General features: G+C 36.3%; 1 protein-coding gene across 6 annotated transcripts in view; it reads right to left on the bottom strand.

Annotated features, from left to right (window-relative positions):
* Positions 1-23,740, bottom strand: part of HERC4 (HECT and RLD domain containing E3 ubiquitin protein ligase 4) — a 96,097-nt gene that overhangs the window by 54,192 nt on the left and 18,165 nt on the right. For 5 of the 6 annotated variants that reach the window (XM_044659202.1, XM_044659203.1, XM_044659205.1 and 2 more), the window contains exons 2-4: positions 14,080-14,239; positions 6,768-6,844; positions 1,261-1,482 (exon numbers count right to left, since the gene is read on the bottom strand). In XM_044659202.1, coding sequence (XP_044515137.1) covers positions 1,261-1,482; positions 6,768-6,844; positions 14,080-14,239 — 459 coding nt within the window. Of the gene's footprint in view, positions 1-1,260; positions 1,483-6,767; positions 6,845-14,079; positions 14,240-23,740 lie in introns of those variants that run through there. The other variant, XM_044659207.1, reaches the window with a different exon arrangement.

Below are 23,740 nucleotides of genomic sequence, written 5' to 3'. Positions count from 1 at the left end.
GAAGGATTCCTGAAGGGCTAATTACTGACCTCATTTTAAAATGTAATATTATCCATATTCTGTCTTATTTTTATTTATTTTGTTAAATATTTCATAATTATATTTCAATCTGGTTCAGGCCACATTTGGGAGTATTGTAAGATATGTGTTTTGACATTTGAGTACGAGGCAATTCTGAAAGACTCTTAGTTTCAAAGAAGATGCTGGCCTGCACTAGGAAAGGGAGTTTTCTCACCTGAGGAATTCCCCATACCAATAAGGCTAGCCCCTTACCCCTATCAATAAATTATATTCTCTGTTTCTGAACTGTCATTTTCAAAGGTCAAAGAACTCTTCAAAACTAAAGCAGAAAGGGCTTTATAAAAGTTTCCTAAATGCTATATAAATATGGTAACTAGCAATTATGTCATGCTTTAAGGTTTGCAGAACACTTTACAAATATTAGCTCTGATCCTCATAACAACTCTGGGAGGCAGGTGCTGTTATTATCCCTGCTTTACAGATGGGAGACTAAAGCAGAGGCTAAGTGACATGCCCAGGGTGATGTCACACAGCTGGGAAGTACCTGAGGCCAAGTTCGAAACCCAGGTCCTTTCTGGATCAAAAGTCCAGCACTCTCTGAACTACGTCCACCTCTGTGCCTAATAAATGTAAACTATTTTGTAGGAGATACATTTTTTAATGAACTTTACTTTGTCAAATAGGGTGAAGTAACCTGCAATTCCCAAATTGTTACAACTATTTGCTTAGTGTTGCTGGGGGACCCTCTCAGATAACTCTCATAATTGAAAAACAAAGATCTTTATAAGCACCTTGCCTCACAATAAGTTACGGACTCTTGAAAGAAAGTGCTGAGCCAAAATAGTCTTAAGTTTCATTTAACACTCAGAACATATGGATTCCATTTCTATGATCTACTCAAGCAGACTTTGGTCCTCTTAAGAGACTTTGAGAGCTGAAAAGGACTTAAAAGATGGACCTCCTTGCTCTATAAACAGAAAACAAAGAGTAGCCACCTGTTCCCCTGACCACTAATCTCATGATTAGCAAGGGGAGACTAGAACCTCAGTTTTCTGACTGTCAACAGTACAATGTCTTTGTGCTGCTATGCAATGACTTTTTCTGACAGGTGTGTGATTTTGTAAGATAAAAACTATTAGCGCTGAGCTGTCAGGGTATAGTAAAGGTTCAATATAAAAGATCAATTCCAAAGACACTTTCAGAGTTATCTACCCTAGGTAGAGGGTAATGGGAACCTACCATTTTCATCATTAAGACCCAGCTGACCAAACTTGTTCCGTCCCCATCCAAAGATCGCTCCAGAAAGGGTAAGCACAAAACTGTGTGCTCCCCCTGCAGCTACCTGCATGAAAGGGATTCCAAGCAGAGATTTAATCAGCTGCGGGGCACTCTGACTTCTCAGCTCAAAGCCTAAACCCAACTGGCCATGCTTATTCTGTCCCCAGGAAAAAACTTCACTTCCTGTAAAAGAAGAAAAAACACACATGAGTTTATTTGACTATTAAATGCAGGAAGTTGTATTTAAACATTTTTTCACTCAATAAAATCATTCGAGGTTTTTCTTTTCATTTTTTTTGTAAAGTATAAGCTACTTGAAGGTAGGGAACTATTTTGGTTATGTCTTTGTATCCCAGAGTCTAGCACATAGTAAGGCAGATGTCTTGAACTGAATCAAATTGTCAATGAACAAGAGAAGTTGCAAAAATTTCTGCCACCTTCACATGCATGATGGTGCGAGGAAACACATCACCCAATGGAACAGTTAATCCTCTGACTGTACTAGTTACAAAAATTCAGGTTATATAAAGTAACAGTGAAAAGACAATCACAAGGAGATGTCTAAAGTGTTTGTGAAAAACTTTTTTAGTCCTTATAAAAACATCTTACGTGTCAATTCTGCATATTTCTTATCTATTCATTTAAGCAGATCTAAGGACCTCTACCGAACAATACTGTGTTAGCTTTGAGTTTAATGCAGTTAAATAATTAAAGTAAGAAATTCCTTTTTTTTTTTTAATAGAGTCCTTACCCTCTTAGAATCAATACAATATATTGGTTCCAAGGCAGAAGAGCAGTAAAGACTAAGCAATAGGGATTAAGGGACTTGCCCACGGTCATACAGCTGAGTGGCTGAGGCCAGACCTGAAACCAGGACCTCCCATTTCTAGATCTGACTGTCTACTGAGTCGCCTAGCTGCTTTTTAAAATTCCATTTCTTTTAATGATAACAAACAACTCTTCAGTTTAGAAGCTTCATCAATTCAAATCATCCTCCTTTCACAATTGCCACCCCCTTTTGAATGTAATCATGCTAAAAGAGGATATAAATCACAAATTTTTTACTTTAGCAACATTTTGAATGAATTATCTAAGTGTCAAAAATGAACACTTTCATGATGTTATTAGCAAATATGACTAGCATAGCATACAAAGCATGTCAGAGGAAACTAGATAAGCAGAAGTTAAGAGAGTCAGGATAATTTTGAGTTCAAATCTAGTCTCAAACACTAGGTAAATCACTTATTCTGTTTGCCTCTTTATCTCAACTGTAAAAAGAGAATAACAACACCACCTACACTTTACAGGGCAGTTGTGAGAATTAAATGACCAAATATTTGTAAAGCACTTAGCACAGTACCTAGCAAGTGGTAGGAACTATCTAAATGCTTATTCTGTTCCCTTTCCCCACAGCAAAATGGGATTACAGGGATGAATCTGATTAATCTAAAGCTATCTTTTCCCACATAATAAATTATATATCCTAACTCTCTCCTCTCCTCTTCCCTCTGTAGGAAACATAAATAACCAGAGACTCAAGAGGCTTCTCACTCTTTCTTGAAGCCAGACAGAAGACTAAATATACTTCAGGCAAGCAAAGGTACAAGAAGGAAAGGTCAAAATCTCAGGCTCACCTTTTCTTTTTTTGTGTGTATGCTTTCTGTGGATTTTAACTTACATAAAGTAGTTTTAATTCATCATCTATTTTGATTAGATAAACCAATTTGCTTGTTTATTTTGTGCAATGTTTCTATTTTTTCCCATAATAGATTTCTTCCCTCTCAGAACAGCAAGCTCTAAATGATAGTTCCAAATCTAACAAGGGATACTAGGGTCCACTATACTCACAATAAGCTGCTTGGTTCCAGTCACCTGACTAGGTTTGTTCTAAAAAAGATAGTCTAAGATCTCAAGGTTGTAAACTCAAACTGTGCCAAGGTGGCACTGTGAAAAGAGGTTGAACTCCAGCTGTGTCACCTGCCAAGTTGGTTGTTCTGGAATCATAAATTTAAAACAAGAAGGTAACTTTGAGATGTATGAGTCCAACCTGCTCATAAAAAACAGAGACAGTGACCTGCCCAGGTTTCATGAAATGCCCTAAGTAGGCATGTCAGAAAGTGACTCCAGGGATCCTGCCTCCAAATCCAAACCTCTTTCCATTAGGCCACATTGCTTCTCTCGATACATGGACAATAATTCTTACATCACCTAACCTATCATCAAATGTCCTGGAAACCTTAAAATGCTATGTAAATGTGAGTTATAAATGTTAGGGGGCCCAAGCTCTAACTTCTATTCTAGTAGACAATAAAAATAAATAAATAGCAAGTTCTCCTTTCCATCTCTTCATATTCTAATTCTAAACCAATACTGAAGGAGACAATGATTCAGTAGAGCAGAGTACAAAGAAAACTCTTAACTAGCTCCACCTTCTCTTTTCCTGAGTTTAAGTTGTTACCTACAAAAGGGATCACTAGATCATTCTAAATTGGCAAAATTCCTTTAGGCAGAGATATAGAAAGCAAAAATTTTGGATAAGATAAAATTTTTTAAAAGAACAAACAGCTTTATAAACTTTAAAAACATACAGTGGAATTTGGTTCTAAGGAAGAAAAGAGCTGGTATAGGAAATGTGACTATATGGATCACTTTATACAGTAGCGCTATGCAAATGATCATGATGGAATTGTCACATCATTTCCCATGACAATGTGATACTTTAGTGCAGGGTCAGCAAACTATGGCTTTTGGACCATGTCTTACCACCCTCATTCCTTCCCATATCTTCTATGGCTCTTCTCAAACCATAAGGCAGAATCGAGAGACTATAAAAAAGATTGGGCATGATACTCTAATCCCTTTGCAGGGCTGCTCAGTGCACTCCAAACCGCAGCAATGTGGGAATAACTCAAAAGTATTTCAAATATCCCATGTTTCTCCATAACACTTATTTTATTACTCATACATATCCAATCATGTCAAAACAAGAAAGGGGGAAAAGTTACATTACGATTATTTTTAACTCTGGGCCAAGACTGAAAATTGTTCTGAACTAAAAGAATCACCACTCAACCACTATTACTGGACACCAAGGAGCTCTGGAAATTAGCTTTTAAGACAGACTTGATGTTTCTTAATATAAATCCAATCTAAAATTCAAGGCAAAACAGGACTTATATGTGAAACTTACACTGCAGTAAAGTCAATTTAACAACAGCTACAAGCCATAAGCAATGTCAAACTGCTTTATACCCTTTCCGTGCTGTCAGAAGTTAAACAAGAAGCAAGATCTCTATTCCCACACAAATTTGCACAATTCCGAAACCATTCTTCAGACCTCAGTGTAAATTCAACTGTGCAATTGAGGGGCTTCCACTTAATTTTCATTTGGAAATGATTAATCTACAATGTAATGACATGCAAATCTCAAGAGAAGAAATCTATTAGAATTCTATAAATGCCTTCCAAGCAATGAATAGGATCAACTAAAATCTTCTGTTCACCAACTGAGATCAATTTGTATAAAAGGTGTGGTCAAAGATGAAATACAGTTTCATTTCAGATCAGCATTAACAGATGAATGCTTGCAATCAAGTCTGATGAAAAGGGTCACTAACTCTAAACCCCAATTAAGCAAAATATTATCCCTCAAAAGAGAATTTCCTATCATTAATAGACTTGTACTACAAAAAAAAAAAGCACCCAGCTGAAATTACGATAATGATAATAACTAAGTAAATAAAAAAATCTGAGGAAATTTATTTTCAATCTTGTTGTGTAAGCTATAGGAAATCCTTGATTTTGCCTCTTGGCTCACAAAGCCTAAAAAAGTTAATACCTAAACCTTTACCCCCCCCCCAAAAAAAAAAACCTAATGGAAAAGAAACACAAAAAAATCAAAAACAGTGATTACTAAAGGGACATAATGACAAAATTCTAGCATGAGAAGAAAAAAACAAACATAAAATACAGGCCAGTCAGCCTAAAGACTGACTAAAGCACATGTTATTAGAAGCCCAAGAAAAATGCATAATTATATTGTGCTTATTTGATGACTTTCAAAAAGATATACAAATGAATGTGTGGCACATGAAAACTTACATTAGACTACATGTTTGAATCTCTTCATAAACATCACTCTCTCATTCCATGAGGAACCAATTGTCAAGAGTAATAGATACAACAGATCTTCAATGCATTTAGTGTGCCAGTGTCACCAAACAAAAATATCTTCTGTTAACATTCTATAATCTATTTTCTAAACATCTGACTGTTGTCATCAAAGACTGAAATTCTGGTTGGTTTTAGTTAAAAAAGGGTTTAATCTCCATCAACATGACAGCATCGGGCAGCCAGGTGGCTCAGTAACTAAGAGCCAGACTCAGAGATGGGAGGGTCTGGGTTCCAATTCCTAACTGTATGGCCCTGAGCAAGTCACTTAACTCCTTTACCACTCTTCTGCCTTAGAACCAATACACAGTATTGGTTCCAAGACAGAAGGTAAGATTTAAAAAAAAATATGATAGCAAAAGTGAAGTGATTGCTGAAGAGTTTCTCTATGCTAATAATGAAAATAAGACAAAATAGGACTGTTAGCTCAGATGGACAAAGATGTAATTTGATTTGATCTGTTTATCAACACCAAAAAGGAAGAATTTTTCCTTTCATGCTACCCAGGCAACAGATAATAGTACCTGCCTTCCTGCTAAATGAAAGTGGTATATAATGGGTAGCATTATCTTTGGTGATATATTCCTTGAAGAAATAACCATTTAACATAACAGTTTGACCAAAAAAAACCCGTAAAGCATTTCAACTTAAACTGTTTTGGAATAATAAAGAAATAATCCATAGATGAAACAAATGAGTTTCATGCCAGTGTTCACCACCTTAATATAGAGATGTTTAACATGGACCTCGTGTTATCTTTAAACAAGGAAGTCCAACTAATTTTACATATGGTGCCTGAAGAGATAATAGATTTATAACTGGCAAGAAGAGAAGGAATGTGACTGAAATGTCATATTGGCAATATAAAAAGTCCATAATGATACTAGGCCAATATTCCATGAAGGAAGGACATTGGAATCCTCCCTCCAGTCACACCAACTCAGTCAGGAAAAGCATGTTCACTGGACATGCCATTAAATAATGCAAAAATTACCCACAGGCAAACATAAGGTCACTTAACATCTGCCTTCATTTATGGCCATGTGTAGTGAAAACAAGGCCTACACCTGGCACCACATGTTCTGTTCTTTTCAAAAATATAGCCCCTGAAAAAAGTAGACAAGGTACTGATAATGAAGTTCTGATGTGCATCTGTGGGAAGCCCCATGGGCCTTAAGAATCAATTTTTCTCATAAGTACACTAACCATAAGGTTTGTGAAACGATGGCTTGGAACATTTATTCACTACAACTATCAAATGAGAATAATGAGGTATTTAAAAAGAGAGAGATGCTTACCTTTTGAGAGTGCAAGGGAATGATAATAACCACAGGCAATCTGTACTATCTGAATATCTGTCAAACTTTTAATATTTCTAGGAGGGAAGAAAAAAAAAGGAGAGCTTAATCAAACACAGAATATATAACTCTCTGTTCAAATGGCATGTTGTGGCATTCTCTTGCATCAGAGCACAATTCCCTAACATTTGTGATCAAAATCATGACAATATTAACTATTTTAGAAAAACAATTTAAAATACCTTGAAAAGCAAGCATGAATTTCAAACAAAAGTATACTTATACTCATCCCTGAATTACTCTCCTATGTGCCAGTCTTCTTTACAACTGAATTTACACTAGTTAAGATTTTGAAGCACACTGGCAATCTCAAAACATTAATGCTTCATTTTTATTTGTTTTGTGGTTTCTAACATATTTCAAACAGTTTTCCTTCTACTCTGTGTTCCTTAAAAACCTCTAAACAAGGGGAGAGGCTAGATGGTTCAGCAGACAGAGGCCTAGAGACTGGTTGACTTGGATTCACATCTGGCCTCAGATAATTCCTGGCTATTTGACCCTGGGCAAGTCACTTAACCCCAGCTGCCTAGCTCTTACCACTCTTTTGTCTTAGAACTGATACTTAGTTATTGATTCTGAAAGGTTTATTCTTTTTTTTTGTTGTTGTATCTCAAATTACGTACCTGTCATTTAAATTTTTTTATTTATCTAAAACTATTTAAATATATATTAAGGAAATTATGAAAATGCTTCATTCTAAGGATGAAATTTCTTTAGATAACTTTAAATACTTCAGGTCAAAGTTATTTTTTAAATCAAAATAAAACATTTCATATTAATTTTTACATTTGTCAATCTTTTTCAAACTACTAAATTCTAGTTCTTTCTAATTTAAAGCAGAAATCAGACTATTACATTAATAATAATAATAATGAGAATACTAAAGAGTAAATACAATTCCAACAAATAAATCCAGAATTCACAGTTTACTGACAAACAGTATGAAATGCCTATAATTAGATATAATAAAAACTAAGAAATCTCTTGCTTCTGGCTATAAGACATTTGAATAATTGAAGTCAACTTTAAAAAAGATGCTTTATTTTACCAAATAGTTTACAGAAGTTATTATGAAACTATGAAAAAGCATTCTTTTTTGTTTTTATAAGGAAAAACATTTCTTGATTTGGGAAAGGCATTATTATTTCAATTATACCTATGCTGAAAAGTGAGCAATTGCTTCAGACTGAGAAAGTAGTAGTTTGACCTCTGTATTAAGAGTACTATAACAATCTATACAAAGTACTTAAAGAGTCATTTCTGTTTGGATGATAGCAGTAACTAATCAGAATCATCAGCAATGCCATTTGTCTGCTAAGTCACCTTGTCATAAAGTTTTACATTAAACACAAAACCAGGAAGTTTGTAAAGTCCAACTTTCCCCAAAGTTTTTCTTAAAATGTCAATGTGAACCACTAGGTCTATATCCCAAAGAGATTTCAAAAAAATGGGAAAGGACCTGTTCATGCAAAAATATTCGTAGCTGCACTTTTTGTGGTGGCAAAAAATTAGAAACTAAAGGGATGTCCTTAAATTGGGGAATGACTGAACAAAATGTGGTACATGATGGTGACAGAATACTACAGTGCTGTAAGGAACAAAGAACAGGATGATTTTGGAAAGAACTGGAAAGACTTACATGAACTGATGTGCAGTGAATTGAGCAGAACCAGGAGAACATTAGACATAGTAACTGAAATACTGTGGAATGATCAAATATGATATAATTTGCTACTAACAGCAATAAAAAGATCCAGGACAATTCTAAGGGATTTATAAAAAAGAATGCTATCCACCTCTAGAGAAAGAATTGTTGGAGTATAAATGCAGATGATAACATTTGATTTGCCACTTGTTTATTTGAGTATATGATTCAGGGTGGCTTTGGTTTTATAAGGTTATTCACTTAGAAAAATGAATAATATGGAAATGTTTTACAGATTATATGTATAACCCACACTGAGTTGCATGTCAACTCTGGGAGAGAGGAGGGAAGAAGGGAGGGAGACAACATGAATCATTTAACTTCAGAAAACTTATGTGGAAATTTAAAATAAAATAAAGGGGGGGGAGATGTTAACGAAAATTTTGATTTCAATTAACTTATTTTCAACTATTTACAACAAAAACAAAATTAAACTAATATTTTTAAGAACACAAACTATTTGCATCCTATCTAAATTCACTGTTTCTTCGAAATTCCTGATTTGCATATATACTCTGGGCTGAAATTAGACAAAACTTACTAGCAGAATTTAGCAAATGGTTTCTCAGTGAGGTTTCACCTGAGTAAGGAGGCATTTTCAATACTAAGCACTGAACAAAGTCACTTATCAACTTTCCAAAAGAAACCCGAGGCCAGCAAAGACTGCAGCCTGAATAAATTCAGTATATGAGGCTCATCCTGGATTCCTATAGATTACATTCTTTCCTCTAGTCCAGTGATTCCCAAACTTTTTTGGCCTCCCGCCCCCTTTCCAGAAAAAATATTATTTAGCCCCCTGGAAGTTAATTTTTTTTTTAATTTTAAAAGCAATTAATAGGAAAGATAAATGCACCTGTGGCCATCACCGCCTCCCTGGATTGCTGCAGCACCCACCAGGGGACAGTAGCGCCCACTTTGGGAATCACTGATCTAGTCTAATGTGAAGACTCCAGGTGCAGCCTGTTGTTAATTTCTTGGCTCTTTCATTTTAGAAAGTTCATGGCTTTCTCCCTTCTTTTAGCCAATTGGCCTGAAAGCTGATTCAAATGCCACAATGTTCCAAGGAATCTCTTCCCATTCCTAAGCATTAATTTTCACTCAAGCTCTATCCCCAGTCTGAAATTTTACTAATAAGCTAGGTGGTCCTGGGTGGCCTTTCTGTGGTTCAGGTTTGTCACTGTAAAATGGGAATATTACTTCTTCTGCATACCATATGGAGCTCTTTTGGGGGTTAACTGAGAAAAATGAAAGCACTTTATGAAATGAAAATGAGACAAGATACAGCAATATTATTATTGCTATGATTTAGTTTTAACATTAAATGCAAACACTTAGTAAGCCCCTTTTATCCCAGGTTTCAGTTATCCATGAAATGCTGGAGGGTCCCTTGTTTCAGTTACCCTAATTGCAAACCTCCAGGAATAAGGGGTTTCAGTTATCCTGACCTTGAAAGTCTGCCCCCTCTGCTTTCACTTTAGTTTTTTAAAGCTTGGGGGAAGCAGGGGAGGGGAGGACAGAGTGCCTAGCTGAAAGAAAGCACATATATATGGGGTCAGCAGGTGTTTATTTATATCCGCTCAGACAGTCATCCTCAGTAGGTCTTAGAACAAATCCCCCATGGACAGAGAGTCCTACTCTATCAGTCACTCCTGGCTTACCAGTAACAGTTTAAATGTCTTTTAGCAGGCATCTAAAGTACTTTTTACACTGATTCAGTACTATAATCTGATATTACTAAGATATCTATTCATAAAAGAAAAAACAAGCAAAAATCTGAGTAAACTTTAAGATGAATTGAAGTCAAGAAAAATGGCAAAACATCAAAATAAATCCAAGTTAATTAAAAAGACTGATTAAAAACTAAAATAAAACACTAGGATCAACAACTCATTCATGTATGTTTTGCAAAGTAAAGACATCTAGAGGTGCAGACTTGAATAATAGTTTCCCTGAAGGTATAAGGATATAAAGAAAAGGGAGGGCAGTCATAAGTGTATCAGTTTCATGCAATTTTCAAAATGCAATTTCATTATGCTCTGTCTTGATATTTTTCTTCCCTAACACTTGTTTTTAAACCCTTACTTTTCCTGTCTCTGAATCAATATTAAGAATTGGTTAGGGGGCAGCTGGGTAGCTCAGTGGAGTGAGAGTCAGGCCTAGAGACAGGAGGTCCTGGGTTCAAATCTGACCTCAGACACTTCCCAGCTGTGTGACCCTGGGCAAGTCACTTGACCCCCATTGCCCACCCTTACCAATCTTCCACCTATGAGACAATACACCGAAGTATAAGGGTTTAAAAAAAAAAAAAGAATTGGTTAGGAGTAGCTGAGTGGTTCAGTGGATTGAGAGCCAGGCCTAGAGATGGAAGGTCCTAGGTTCAAATCTGACTTTAGACACTTCTTAGCTGGGCAAATGTGACCCTGAGCAAGTCACTTAACCCCCCAGTTAAGTAAGGCCAGCCCTTACTGCTCTTCTGCTTTAGAACCAATACACAATATTGATTCTAAAATGGAAAGTAAGGGTTATATTTTTTTAAAAGAGAGAGAACAGTAAGAGCTAGGCAATGGGGATTAAGAGACTTGCCCAAGGTCACACAATTAGAAAGTGTCTGGTGTCACATTTGAACCTAGGACCTCCCTGTTTTCAGGCCTGGATCTCTATCACTGAGCCAACTAACTACTCAGCCCTATTACTTTTCAATGCTTAATTTATCCAATTCAATATAGAGCAACAGAAGTGAGAGTGTGAAGAAGAGGCTTATTTTCAGATCCTACATTTAGAGTTGTCATCATCTAAGCCAAATGCCTCATTTTACAAATAGGGAAACTGAGGCTAAGAAAGGTTCCATGACTTGGCCTTGGTGGGCCAAGCTATGAGTTAGGAGAAGAGCAGGGGCCCTAACCCAGCTCTCTGTACATTATACTATGTTGCCTGCCTGATGAAACCATGAGGAGAGAGGATGCACTTACTCTTTCATAGAGACCTAGGCCACAGCTTAAGTATAAGTTTGAATTTTGGCTCTGCTTACTAGCTCACTCCCTGGGTGGCACTGAGAAAATCATTTTATCTGTCTGGAGCAGTCTCCTCATCTGTAAAACATGGGCAGGGAGCAGGATGGGAAGGAATGAGGCAATCCCTCACTTTCAACTCTATCTTATGACCCAAATCCTCCATATAGAAATTATTAAAAATGGACAATGGGGAAGAAAAAAATGATATGATTCAGAAAGTAATGTGAAAGGGTAAGAAAAGGAAATGGAATAAAAGAGATGAAAAGAAACAGCTCCTAAAAATACTGCTACAAATCATGAAAATAGGGACCGAGAAAAGACTGATGTTAAGAGATCCAGTCTTAAGAATCACACAGAAATCAAAGGAAAGGCTCAAGTGAAAACTTTTAAGGAAGAAGCAAAGGAAGGAAAGAAGGAGAGAATGAGTGGGTGGACGGAGCACTGGACTCTGAAGCAGGATACTAGGGTTCTAGGCTCAATGAGATCACTCACCAACTAGGCAAAACTTGTATCTTCAAAAACAATAAAAGTTGCATCTTTTTTGTTCTTTAGATTTCAAAATCAAGTTATCCTCAGTAGGATGGTGGACTAATTTTGTAGAATTAGGCAATTAGGTGGTACGGTAGGGAGTGCTGGGCCTGAAGTCAGGAAAAGTGGTGAGTACAAAACCAGCTCGAGTGATCCTAAATAGGTTGACTTCCCGTAGCCTCAGTTTCCCTACCTATAAAGTGTGGATAATGGAGAGGGAAAGAGAAGGGATTTTGTATAGTACCTACTATGTGCCAGGTACTCTGCTAAGCACTTTTTACAAATATTATCTCATTTGCTCCTCACAACAACCCTGGGGAATAGGTGCTATTATTATCATCATTTTCTAGCTAAGGAAACTGAGACAGACAGAGATTAAGCGATTTGTTCAGGGTCGCACAGGTAGTAAGTATCTGAGGCTAAATTTTAGCTCAGATTTCCCTGACTCTAGACCTAGCATACATCAGCTGCTTAATAGTAACTACACCTACTTTCTAGAGTTATTCTGAAGATAAAATGAGACAGTATTTGTAAAGTGCCTTGCAAAACATAAAAGTCCCATATAAATATTAGCTGTTACTTCTTTATTTCTTCCTTTGAATTCTCTATATCACCTAATTTGTCAGTATCCAATATAGTGTGAATTTTCTTAACTTGTTTTGAATGGAATTTATAGAAACATAATTTAAAAGCTTCAATTTTCACAGCCATAAAACAACCCATCCCAAGCAACTACATTGTTATGGAACATTGGTAGAGCACTGGGAATTAGGCTTGTTGACTTTATTTTATTTTCCTTTGTTTCTTCTGGAGCAGCAATAATCTTTGTTAATGTTCTACAGTTTCTAGCTACCTACATTTGATACAGACGAATCCCATGGACCTCAACATACTCTGCTGATAGAAAATGTCAAATGAGCAATAAAAATCACTAGCTATATAATAATTTGTTAAACATTAAGAATTACTTAAACTTGAACTACCTTAAAAAAAACACCTCTGGACATATGTGGGCAAATGTGATTTTGAAAAAATAAGCTCATTCATTTATAGTTTACATAACTTTTAAAAAATTAAATATTTCACCCTGATATTAATTCATTAGGAGGCTGCAGAAGACAGTAGAAAGGACTTTAATTCTGCAGTTAGAAAACTTGAATCCAAATCTTGCCTTACATCAATTCTGAACAAATAATTTAATCTCTCAGGGCCATTTTCCTCATCTGTAGAATCAGAGGGTTAGATTCCACAGCCTCAAAATCCCTGCCAACTCTAGAGCTTGGATCTTATGAGGTTTCATTTTCCTAATATAGTGAAAAAATTTTAATTTAATCCTATATTTGAATCTATACAGAAGCATCACTAAAGGATATAAAAACATAAAAAAGTTATCTTTTAAACTTATTTTTATTTTGAAATAGGACTAAAATAAGTTTAGGGTATGCCACATGTAGCTTATCTCTTGTTTCTGTAACTATCACTAGCATGAAAAGTAAAACAACTTTTAGAAGAGCAAGATTTTTTATACCCATCAAAAGGGAACTAGAAAGGTTTACAAATTTACATGGATTTTTAAAGTTTCACTAATGACTATATGGTAAATCACGACAGTAAAAAAGCATTTCTATAAGAGAGAAGAATTAAGATTTTTAAGCAGATCTACTCAAAAAAATTTTAGTAAAAATGACTTCTATGATATTGTGATTTCTTAAATTTTAAAAAATGTAATCCAAAGTAAAGATCTATTGGGGAGGAAGGGGTGAAATAAAGTAAACTAACATTTCAGGAACTACATGAAGTGAGGCAGTTCATCAAGATGCCTTATTACAATCTCACAAAGGGAGAAAAATATTTTTTAAGGTAACTCACTTTTCCTCTGCAAAGCAAAGGACACAGCAGAACACTTAATAAGGTCTTAAAAATAATTTTCACAAGTGATTATTTTCAACTTTCTAATAACTATTAAAGGAAAAAAAATAAAAGACCTCTTATTGGTCCCCTTTGTTACCTGGGCACTTTGATATACTCTTCTGTCCCTGGCAGACCCAGCTGTCCATCGGTATCAAGTCCCCAAGCATACACCTGGCCCTTATCGTTGAGTGCAAGTGTATGAGCTTCTCCACAGGAAACAGCTACTATATTTTGGGCATCCAACGCAACAACCTGCTCTACAAAAACCAAGAGGGGGAGAAATTATGTTCTAGTTTTGTACTTTCAATAAGATAATAAAATAATCAAATGAATTCATTGTGCAGAGGGCTATATCTGGTCAATTGTTCTCAATGCAACTTATAAGCAATCCCACAGTCATTTTGAAGATATTAAACCAAACTATTAACCTGTTTTCTATTTCTTACCTATAACCTTGTCTTTTTTCATTAATGGCACAATGTAGGTTAAAATTTTTAAAATTCATTTATCTGGATCCTATTTACACTTCTGCCAAAACTAATCAAGTACTTTATTTCAATAATATTCTGTCTCCATTAAAACCATCAGTGCCTGGGGTAAATGATGATAATATATCTTAATTTCTGAAAATATTAAAAATGGGGGCAGCTGGGTAGCTCAGTGGATTGAGAGCCAGGCCTAGAGACAGGAGGTCCTAGGTTCAAATCCGGCCTCAGACACTTCCCAGCTGTGTGACCCTGGGCAAGTCACTTGACCCCCATTGCCTACCCTTACCACTCTTCCACCTATAAGTCAATACACAGAAGTTAAGGGTTTAAAATAAAAAAAAAGAAGAAGAAAAAATGTATCACATGGCAGAGATGTGGGGTTAGTCATAGGATGATAGTAATACCTATAATAAAGGAATAAGGTATTAAAGTCTATGAGAGAAATACAAATAGCTCCCTGATGACTGAATTCGATAGACATGTTTTCCTATTCCCAAAGATCATGAGGGAGAGGGAGAGAAGGAGAGAGAGAATGTCTGTGTCTATTTCCAAGGAAAACTCTTCATTCTCTGCCTGCAAGATATCATTTCATCTGGATATTGATAAATATGTTGTTCTAACTATGCAGGAGAGATGTCTACTTTCTAGTTAATCTGAACTTACTTTGGTAAAAGTGAAAACATTGACATACACTGAGATAGACTTCTCTTAGAAGTTTTACCTAAGCTTTGCTATTTAAGCATCTGCTAATGAGCAGAGATCACCACAACTCAGAAACTAGGGAGAGGTCAACTTCAACTAATGAACAAGCAAACTCAATCAAAGGAAAACTTGGGTAAAGTTATACACTTTAATATATGGTAAGTTTCTAAAACAAAACCAAGAGGATTTGCATAATGCAAATCTGAAGGAAATATCTGAAGGAGGCAACATGAAGACAAACAAAACTACCTTAGCCCAGTGCCTGGCACATAGTAGGCACTTAATAGATGTTGATTGATATAAAAGACAAAAAATTAAAAGTTAACACATTTTTTCTCATTTTGTAATATTAATGAGAAAAAGGAACTATGTATCATCTAATTTGTCCTTCAAGAAATAGAATCAACAAAGTTAATAGGTTCCAAATAAGCCAAATCTGCAGTAATACATTTTTAGCAAGTCAAGTGACCATTTGCAGAACAAATATTTTTATTCAAATCAATCAAATTATCCCACCATCATTCTATAAACACTGAGGAAAACTTGATTCACTTAAGAATCAACTTTGATTTTTTTTTTTAATGTTTACTCAAGACTGGTAATCTGGCTGTAAACTTGCAAGTTTTAAATTAAGTAATAGTCAAATGAAAATGCTAGCACACATTTTGTACTGCCTTTATCATAGATAAAGGAAGCATCAGTATCCAGAAGGCAGAGCTTAAATGTGAATCAGAATATACTTCTTAAAATTGAAGACATTCAACTTACAAATTAACTGATTTCATGAAAGGCATACATTTTAAGAATTGTTTTCTCCCAGAGAACAAAGGATGAGACCCCCCCAGGCAAGTCACTAAACCCTGTTTGCCTCAAATTTCTGGGTCTGTAAAATAGACGACAGAAGGAAATGGCAGACTACTTCAGTATCTTTGCCATGAAAACTCCAAAAGGAGTCATAAAGAGTCAGACCCCGCTGAAAAATTCCTGAATAATATCATAAAAATTTTTCAATAAACACATATGTTTATTTATATCATGTAGCCTGATTAATCTTTGTTAATAAAAGCATCACCGAAAATACCATAGTCCCACTAACCAGAATCTAGATCCTTCTGCCAATCTGTATATCCTTACATATGAGTTACAAATAAAACTAGGAAAACAAAAGGGAATGCTTTTAATCCATAGATCTATGCTTATACCCTGACATTTTAAGAACAGAAAATATTTTAAATTCCACATATTAAATAAGGAAATAGTTAATAACATACCAGAGATGGTCTATCAAGCACACAAAAATCTAAAATTGATATATATCTTCAAAATGTTCTTTAAGAATTCTCACATTATCGACCTATTTTCCCAGTTTTATATCCTACTTAGTTGAATTTAACAGCACAAAATCATATGCCTACAAACAGAGTATCTGGCTGCCTAGATGAAGACATATCCTCAATCAGAATTCTAGAGCATTGGGGGCAGCTAGGTGCCTCAGTGGATTGAGAGCCAGGCCTAGAGATGGGAGGTCCTAGGTTCAAATCTGGTCTCAGATACTTCCCAGTTGTGTGACCCTGGGCAAGCCAATTAACCCCCATTGCCTAGCCCTTACCACTCTTCTGCCTTGGAACCAACTGGTTCCAAGGTGGAAGGTAAGAGTTAAAAAAAAAAAAAATTCAAGGGAATTAAAATATACTCAAACTGCCATGAACAATAGGAAAAATCACTGAGGAAAACCAAGGCTTCTATGATTGCTATGTGTTCATTTTAAAATTTGTTTTACTGGGCAGAACACAAAATAGAGATAAAAGGATGGCCCAGGCTCATAATCAATTCTAATTGTTTCTTCTCTCCCTCTTCTGTTCTTGATTTACTGAAATCTCCAAAAGTAAAAATGTAGTTAATGTTTGGTTAGACTCATCAAGTTTTAAAATACCAAACTATGGCAATACACACTAAATATTTTCCCTCTCAAAGGAAAAGACTAACTATCCCAGCAAATGCATAAAAAAGGCAGTACTCTATATTCTCAAAGTAAAATAATTAACACATTAGCTAAGAGCTACTTCAAGAATGAAGCTTACAACTAGAGGTCTTGGGTTCTTAAAATAGTAGTTTCAGGCTGGACAAACATCTTCCTCACAATATCTCCATAGGGTAGGGAGAAGAATATGTTTTAGTAACCAGAACATAGAGGCTCAGAGATGAATAGAATTACTCAGGCTCACATAGCTAATAACTGGAAGAACCAGGGATCCTTTCTTCAAGGGGTCAGTCTCTTCAGACACAATCTCTGAATCAAAGACCATGCCCTGGGACTGAACACTTTCCACTCTAAAACTCCAGCCTAGACCCTCAATGTCTTGCCCAACCCCAAATGGTGGGTAAGTGTGGTGTGTCCCTCCGCCTCATCTAGGATAACAGCCATGTTTCACTTTGATCCCCTCTGCTATCCTATTCCCCTAGCCTCCATCCCTCTCCTCTCACTCTTGTGTTCCAGTTCTAGAACCATAATTAAAGACAATGTTGTGGCTAATGGGAAAGGTATACCTACTCCCTTGACACCATACCACTCTAATAACTTTCCAAACCAAAATATGGATTCCTTGACACCACTCCCTTACATGTCTTCCCCTATTAGAATGTAAGCTTCTATAGGGCAGGGACAAGTCTTACTTTTGAATCTGTATCCTTAGCACTTAGCTTGGCACACTGTAAATGCTGGATACTTTTTTTCCCACTCATTCATTTAACAGTCTAATATGACAACTGTCTAAAAGATTAACTTTATAACATCTTGGCTTACCCAGTTATCACACTGTGATAAACCAATACTCAGAAATAGCCACAAACCTGGAATGCAATAAAAAATATGCACAAAATGGCAAGATGCAATGTGATTGGTCAACTTACTAACCTACAAATGTGCTCTCACTGGCTAGTAATGACTGCAAAATCCAGGCCTCTGCACTACAGCAGAAAAGGAACTGCAAAAAATAAGGAATAGAGACAGCGAGCAGGTGAACATACATTGTCCATGAAATCAACCCACAGAGAGGAAAGAGAAGAGCCAATAACAAGTGGGCAAGAGTCTGACAGTGTGGTACAAACAAGGGCAAACAACTAACCAAATTGACAGGATTTTTCAATGGCATTAAAGATGTACCAATGAAAAGAGTCCAGAGGGCTGAAAACATTTAGTGTAGGGGCAAACTTTTCTAAGTATTAATAATATCTGCTAAATAATGACTAATACTCACGTTTCTAAAGATTTTGAAGAGTTATAAAGTTACAAAGTGCTTTTGTCCTGAGGTCTAGTCATCCCATTAAACGTAGTACAGAGGAGTAGGCAGAGGGCTGGATTGGAGTCAGGAAGAGTTGAGAGTTCATATCTTGCCCCAGAAATATCCTAGCTGTCTGCAAATCACTTAACCCCCTCAATTACAAATTTCTTCATTCATAAAATGAGGATAATAGCACCCTATCTCACAGGGTCTCTGTGAGGAGCAATTGAGATAATTTTAAGTGCTTTGTAAAATTTAAAAGCATTATGTAAATGCTTTATTTAAATTATTTGGTTAATATTATTCATGAAGATTTTGAGACACCAAGAAAACATTCAACTAGTTGAATTCAACTAATTCAATTAAGTGATTCAAATCAACATTCAATTACCATTTGCTAAAAATGAAAAATAGATTTCACATAGGATTTCTACCAAAATCTCTTTTAAAAAATGTTGGCAGCAAAAGGAAATTTCTTCTCCCAAATGATAACACTGTTATTATTATTATTATTATTATTATTATTGATAATAGCTTAAACAGCAAAAACCTAATGAGTACATGACTTCATCCATGTGATGAAGACCCTTCTTATTCTGGTTCTTACTTAAAATCTATCCAGGGGACATGCCTAACTCCGTGGAAGTCTCTCAGAGTCATACCAGGGATAGGCCCACCTCTTTTTATTATTGTTACATTTTAAAGAGATAATTTATAATATATTTAATTTATGTATAATGGCATTTATTATTATACTTTTTATATTATATGGATGTATTACATAAGGAGAATCCTCTCATCCAAAAACCTCTTTTATTTTTCCAAGCTTTCCAGATCATTACAAGCTTACCATATAAACTAAGTTATTCAACATGAGCTAAGTGAAAAACCCTGACTTTCCAGTGACTGCTATAGAATTTAAGAAACTAAATAAGTATCTAAAAAAAAAAAAAAAAAAGATAACATTGCAGAGGGCTCAGAACACTTGCAACTTTGCCTACACAAGAGTAAATGACCAAAGTAGTATTACAAAGGGGGAGCTAGAGTGCCAGACCTAGAGTCAGAAAGACCCATCTACTGGAGGAGTTCAAATTTGGCCTCACATTTACTAACTGTGTGACCTAGAGCAAGTTACTTAACCCTGTTTGCCTTAGTTTCCTCTCCTGTAAAATGAGCTAGATAAAGAAATAGCAAACCACATGGTAAAAGGGATTTTTTTTTTAATCTTAACTTAATCAAGTACTTGGAGTGCTCCACCCTTTTAACTTAAGTCAGGAACTCTTATCCTTTTGATCAGAGTTCACATCCTCAGAGGAGGGGAGATGGACCCTACATTCAATGCCCTCTGGGCAATGCTAGGCAAACTGAGAGGCTTTGGTTCCTAAGAAGAGCGGGAGAGACAGGAAGTGATGTGGAAAAAGGGGTATAAAAGGCGAGGAGGAAGGGCAAGATTCACTCTTTGCTTCCTTGGTTCTTCAAGGAGGAGAACCTCTCTTGGTTGGTGCTTCGGTGGGGCACTCTCTTCAACATGAGCCTCTGGTGAGAGTCTCAGTGATCTTAGCTTTGTGGGTGCTGAAGGTTCTTGGAGGGTTTTCAGCTTCCTAATTAGGACTTTGGGTTTTGGTGAGACTCACTTTCAGATCTGCTTTTGTGGTCTAGAATTAGGGTATTTGTGGCTACGTGATTTTTTTCTACCTCTTTCCTATATTACATATCTCTACCGAGTTGTAAATAAAAGCTGCTAACAGTTTTTCTGACTTAAGGGTTAATGGCAACCACAATCTTACTTTTATAACTCTCATATTTAGTCAAACCTAATTTTAAATCTTACAGCTCCAGTATCTTTGCCAAGAAAACCCCAAATAGGGTCACGAAAAGTCAGACACTACTGAAAAACAACTGAACAACATTACAAAAAGTTCCACTTTTTTTTCAATGATCAAAAACCAAATTCATAAAGTGAACTAGTTATAAATTGCTTTAAAAGTATTCACTTTCTGGAATGCTTAAAATATTTTAGTTATTCCAACAAAATCTACTAGGAAAAAATGGCAAAAAGAGCAAAGAAGTCATAGAAGCTGACAACCTTGTTTTACCAAACCCCAAGTTTAACTTTGTCCCAAGGGAACTTGCCTTCAAAAGATTCCCAGACTGACCCTAGGTCCCAGACTGAATAATAGGCCATCAGGCACACCCATAAGCACCCTGACAGAGGTGGTCGAGGTAGTCAAATTTTATGTACCCTTTTTGTTTTCTTAATTTATAATATTGTATTTAGGCAGCTCCCAGGTCCCCTAGCCTCAGATTACAACCTCTTTCCCAAGCCCCTATGTAACTAGTTAGTTGTTTCTCTTTGGTTATATTCCTCAAGGTATAAATAGAACACCAAGTTCTTTAGTTGGATGGAAATTCCCATTCATGGTGGTGTTTTTTTTCCCCAGAGTCAGAGAGCTGGGTGGCTCTGTGTAGTGTTGTATCAGTATGATTCTGTGAGGTGGCCATAAGAACATTGTCTCCCTTGTCCTAATTAAAGATGTGTTCTCTACTAACTGCTTTGATGCTTCTGAGTTTTTTTCAGGTTGATAAAGTGAAGAGCAAACAATTGTCACTCCTTATTCCATTTCAAAGTAATATATAATGAGTTCCCCTTCTTGTCATCCCAATTACAGCACTCCCTCAACTGATGCAAAGGAGGTTCTCTTTATAACTCAGGAGCTGTTCTTGAAGAGTTGCTGTAGCTATAAAACAGAGATAAATCACTCAGAATAACCTGGTGCTTCTTAATTAGAGAACTGCAAATTTAAAAAACACTGAGGGTACCACCTTACACCTATCAGATTGGCCGGAAAATGGCAAATGTTGGAGGGGGTGTGGCAAAATTGGGGCACTAATGCATTGTTTGTGGAGTTGTGAAACTGATCCATTCTGGAGGACAAATAGAAACTATGCCCAAAGGGCTATAAAATTGTGCAGCATACCCTTTCATCAGGTAATACCACTATTGGGCCTGTATCCCAAAGTGATGATAAAAAATATTTATAGCTGCTCTTTTTGAAGTGGCAAAGAATTGGAAATTGAGGGGATGTCCATCTACTGGGGAATGGACAAACTGTGGTACATTATTGGCAATGGAATACTATTGTGTTATAAGAAATGATAAGATGATTTCAGAAAAAGCTGGAAAGATCTGCAGGAATTGATGCAAAGAGAAATAAACAGAATTGGGAGATCACTGTACCCAATAATAGCAATATTGGAGGATTATTTGTGAAAACTTGACTACTCTCAGCAATGCAATAATCTGGGACAATCCTGAAAAACTTATGACAATGCAATCCACCTCCAGAGAAAGAATTGTTGGGAGTTATGTTTCACATCAGTGTATTTATGGTTTTATTTTGGGGTTTTAGTTATATATGAGTGCTCTTATAACAATGGCCAACATGGAAGTGTTTTGAATAACAATAAAAAATATACATTTTTAAATATAGAAAAAAATATTTGGGTTCTCTCCAAACTTAGCTAAGTTAGTTCTCTATCAGTAGGCAAATGATCTATCAACAACTGGAGACTGGAAGATGAAAATAAAATTCTGACTTTGAGTAGCTTAGATTATTATTAGATATAATGAGGAAAAATAAGTAATACCTAAGTATATACAAATTACAAAGTTGGTAAGGGTGGAGAGAGAGTTGGAAGGGGTTTCAGCAGAAGCCTTGAAAGGAGCTAGGTACTCCAAGTGGCAGTTTAAATAGAGGGAAAACATTCCACCAGGTATAATGAATTGTTTTTGAAAAGCAGAGATGGAATTCAGGGAAAGATGTCAATAGGCAGTTGGCAATACAGGAGCTCAAGAGAAAGATAATGGCTGGATATGTAGATTTAGCCCACACTCTTGGTTTATATAAGCTGTCAGAATCAGCAATTTTCTAGCACAAATTTTAAGTTTCCCAGGTCAGCTCCGAGTAACGATGAGACTATGATGATAGAACTGAATCTTACCTGTAATATAATAATAGGAATAATAACTAGCCTTCTATTCTCAATGAACTCTCCCTTGGTGTTCCACTTTAAAGTTACTCTGGTTACTCTTATCTGTTCCTATCTACTGAAACTCTAATGCAGAGAAAGGTAACTTTCTTCCCTTAAGATTTTAATCCCCTATTGTATTACTAAACCCTGACTTCACCTCAGGGTCACCTCCCTTCCAAGGTCAAGTTCCCTGGTAAAAGGCCTGCTTGCCCTGCCTTAATTTTTTTTTTTAAACCCTTAACTTCGGTGTATTGTCTCATAGGTGGAAGAGTGGTAAGGGTGGGCAATGGGGGTCAAGTGACTTGCCCAGGGTCACACAGCTGGGAAGTGGCAGAGGCCGGGTTTGAACCTAGGACCTCCTGTCTCTAGGACTGACTCTCACTCCACTGAGCTACCCAGCTGCCCCTCCCTGCCTTAATTTTGCCTCCACTCCCACCTGTCCTTTTAGGTATAGAAGGATGCCAAAATTCCTCCTTTTCTCTTTCTACTCATCTAGGAGAGATGTGCGTTTTTGAAGGCTCTCCTTTCATCTTCTCCTAGCTCCCTGGTGGATCAGAAGCAAGGAATGAATGACCATAGTCATTCTGTAGGTATCCCTAGACATGTTGACTCCCTTTGGCTCCCCATCAGGACTTGTTAATTCAACAGTGAACCAGCCTGTCAGTTCTGGAGCTTGACACTTCAGTGGAAAGCCTCCTCACTGGACAGTTGGGACAAAGGAATTTCCAGGGCTAAGTTTAGAAGACAAGTGCAATCTACCTATTGCTGAAGCCACCTTCTTGTTCCCCTATTTTTGTATCCCCTTAGCCTAGGGAAAAGACTTGGTACAGGGTAGGTCTTTATTAAAATCTGAACTGAATTGGAAAACAGAAAGATGAACAATACAGAGCACTTTCCAAAAATTCTCATTACACAAATTCGACTTTAGGAAATTCTGAAAGAAATCTGAATTCCAAAAAATTTTATGAAAATATACATAAAGCAGATGACCTATATGATGCAGGCAGAGTAAATAATAGTGGTGGGAAGTTGAAAAATATCTTTTAAGTCCTGTTAAATAGCAATCCTCCTATTTTTGACAGGGTTGGCAGTGAGGGTGCTCTTAAGAGGAAAAGCAAACAATCTCATAAGTTTAAGTCAATAGATTTAGAAATTAAAATGAAAATAATTAGAAAATATGAAGGACAAAAATTGATATTGATAGCCCCTGAACTTTTAGCCTTCTGGTGTTGATCAGTGAAGGATGCTGCCCTGA

Source organism: Gracilinanus agilis, chromosome 2 (assembly GCF_016433145.1).
Source record: "Gracilinanus agilis isolate LMUSP501 chromosome 2, AgileGrace, whole genome shotgun sequence".
In the NCBI taxonomy this organism is placed as follows: Eukaryota; Metazoa; Chordata; class Mammalia; order Didelphimorphia; family Didelphidae; genus Gracilinanus; species Gracilinanus agilis.
This window is presented reverse-complemented; position numbering and strand designations above follow the sequence as displayed.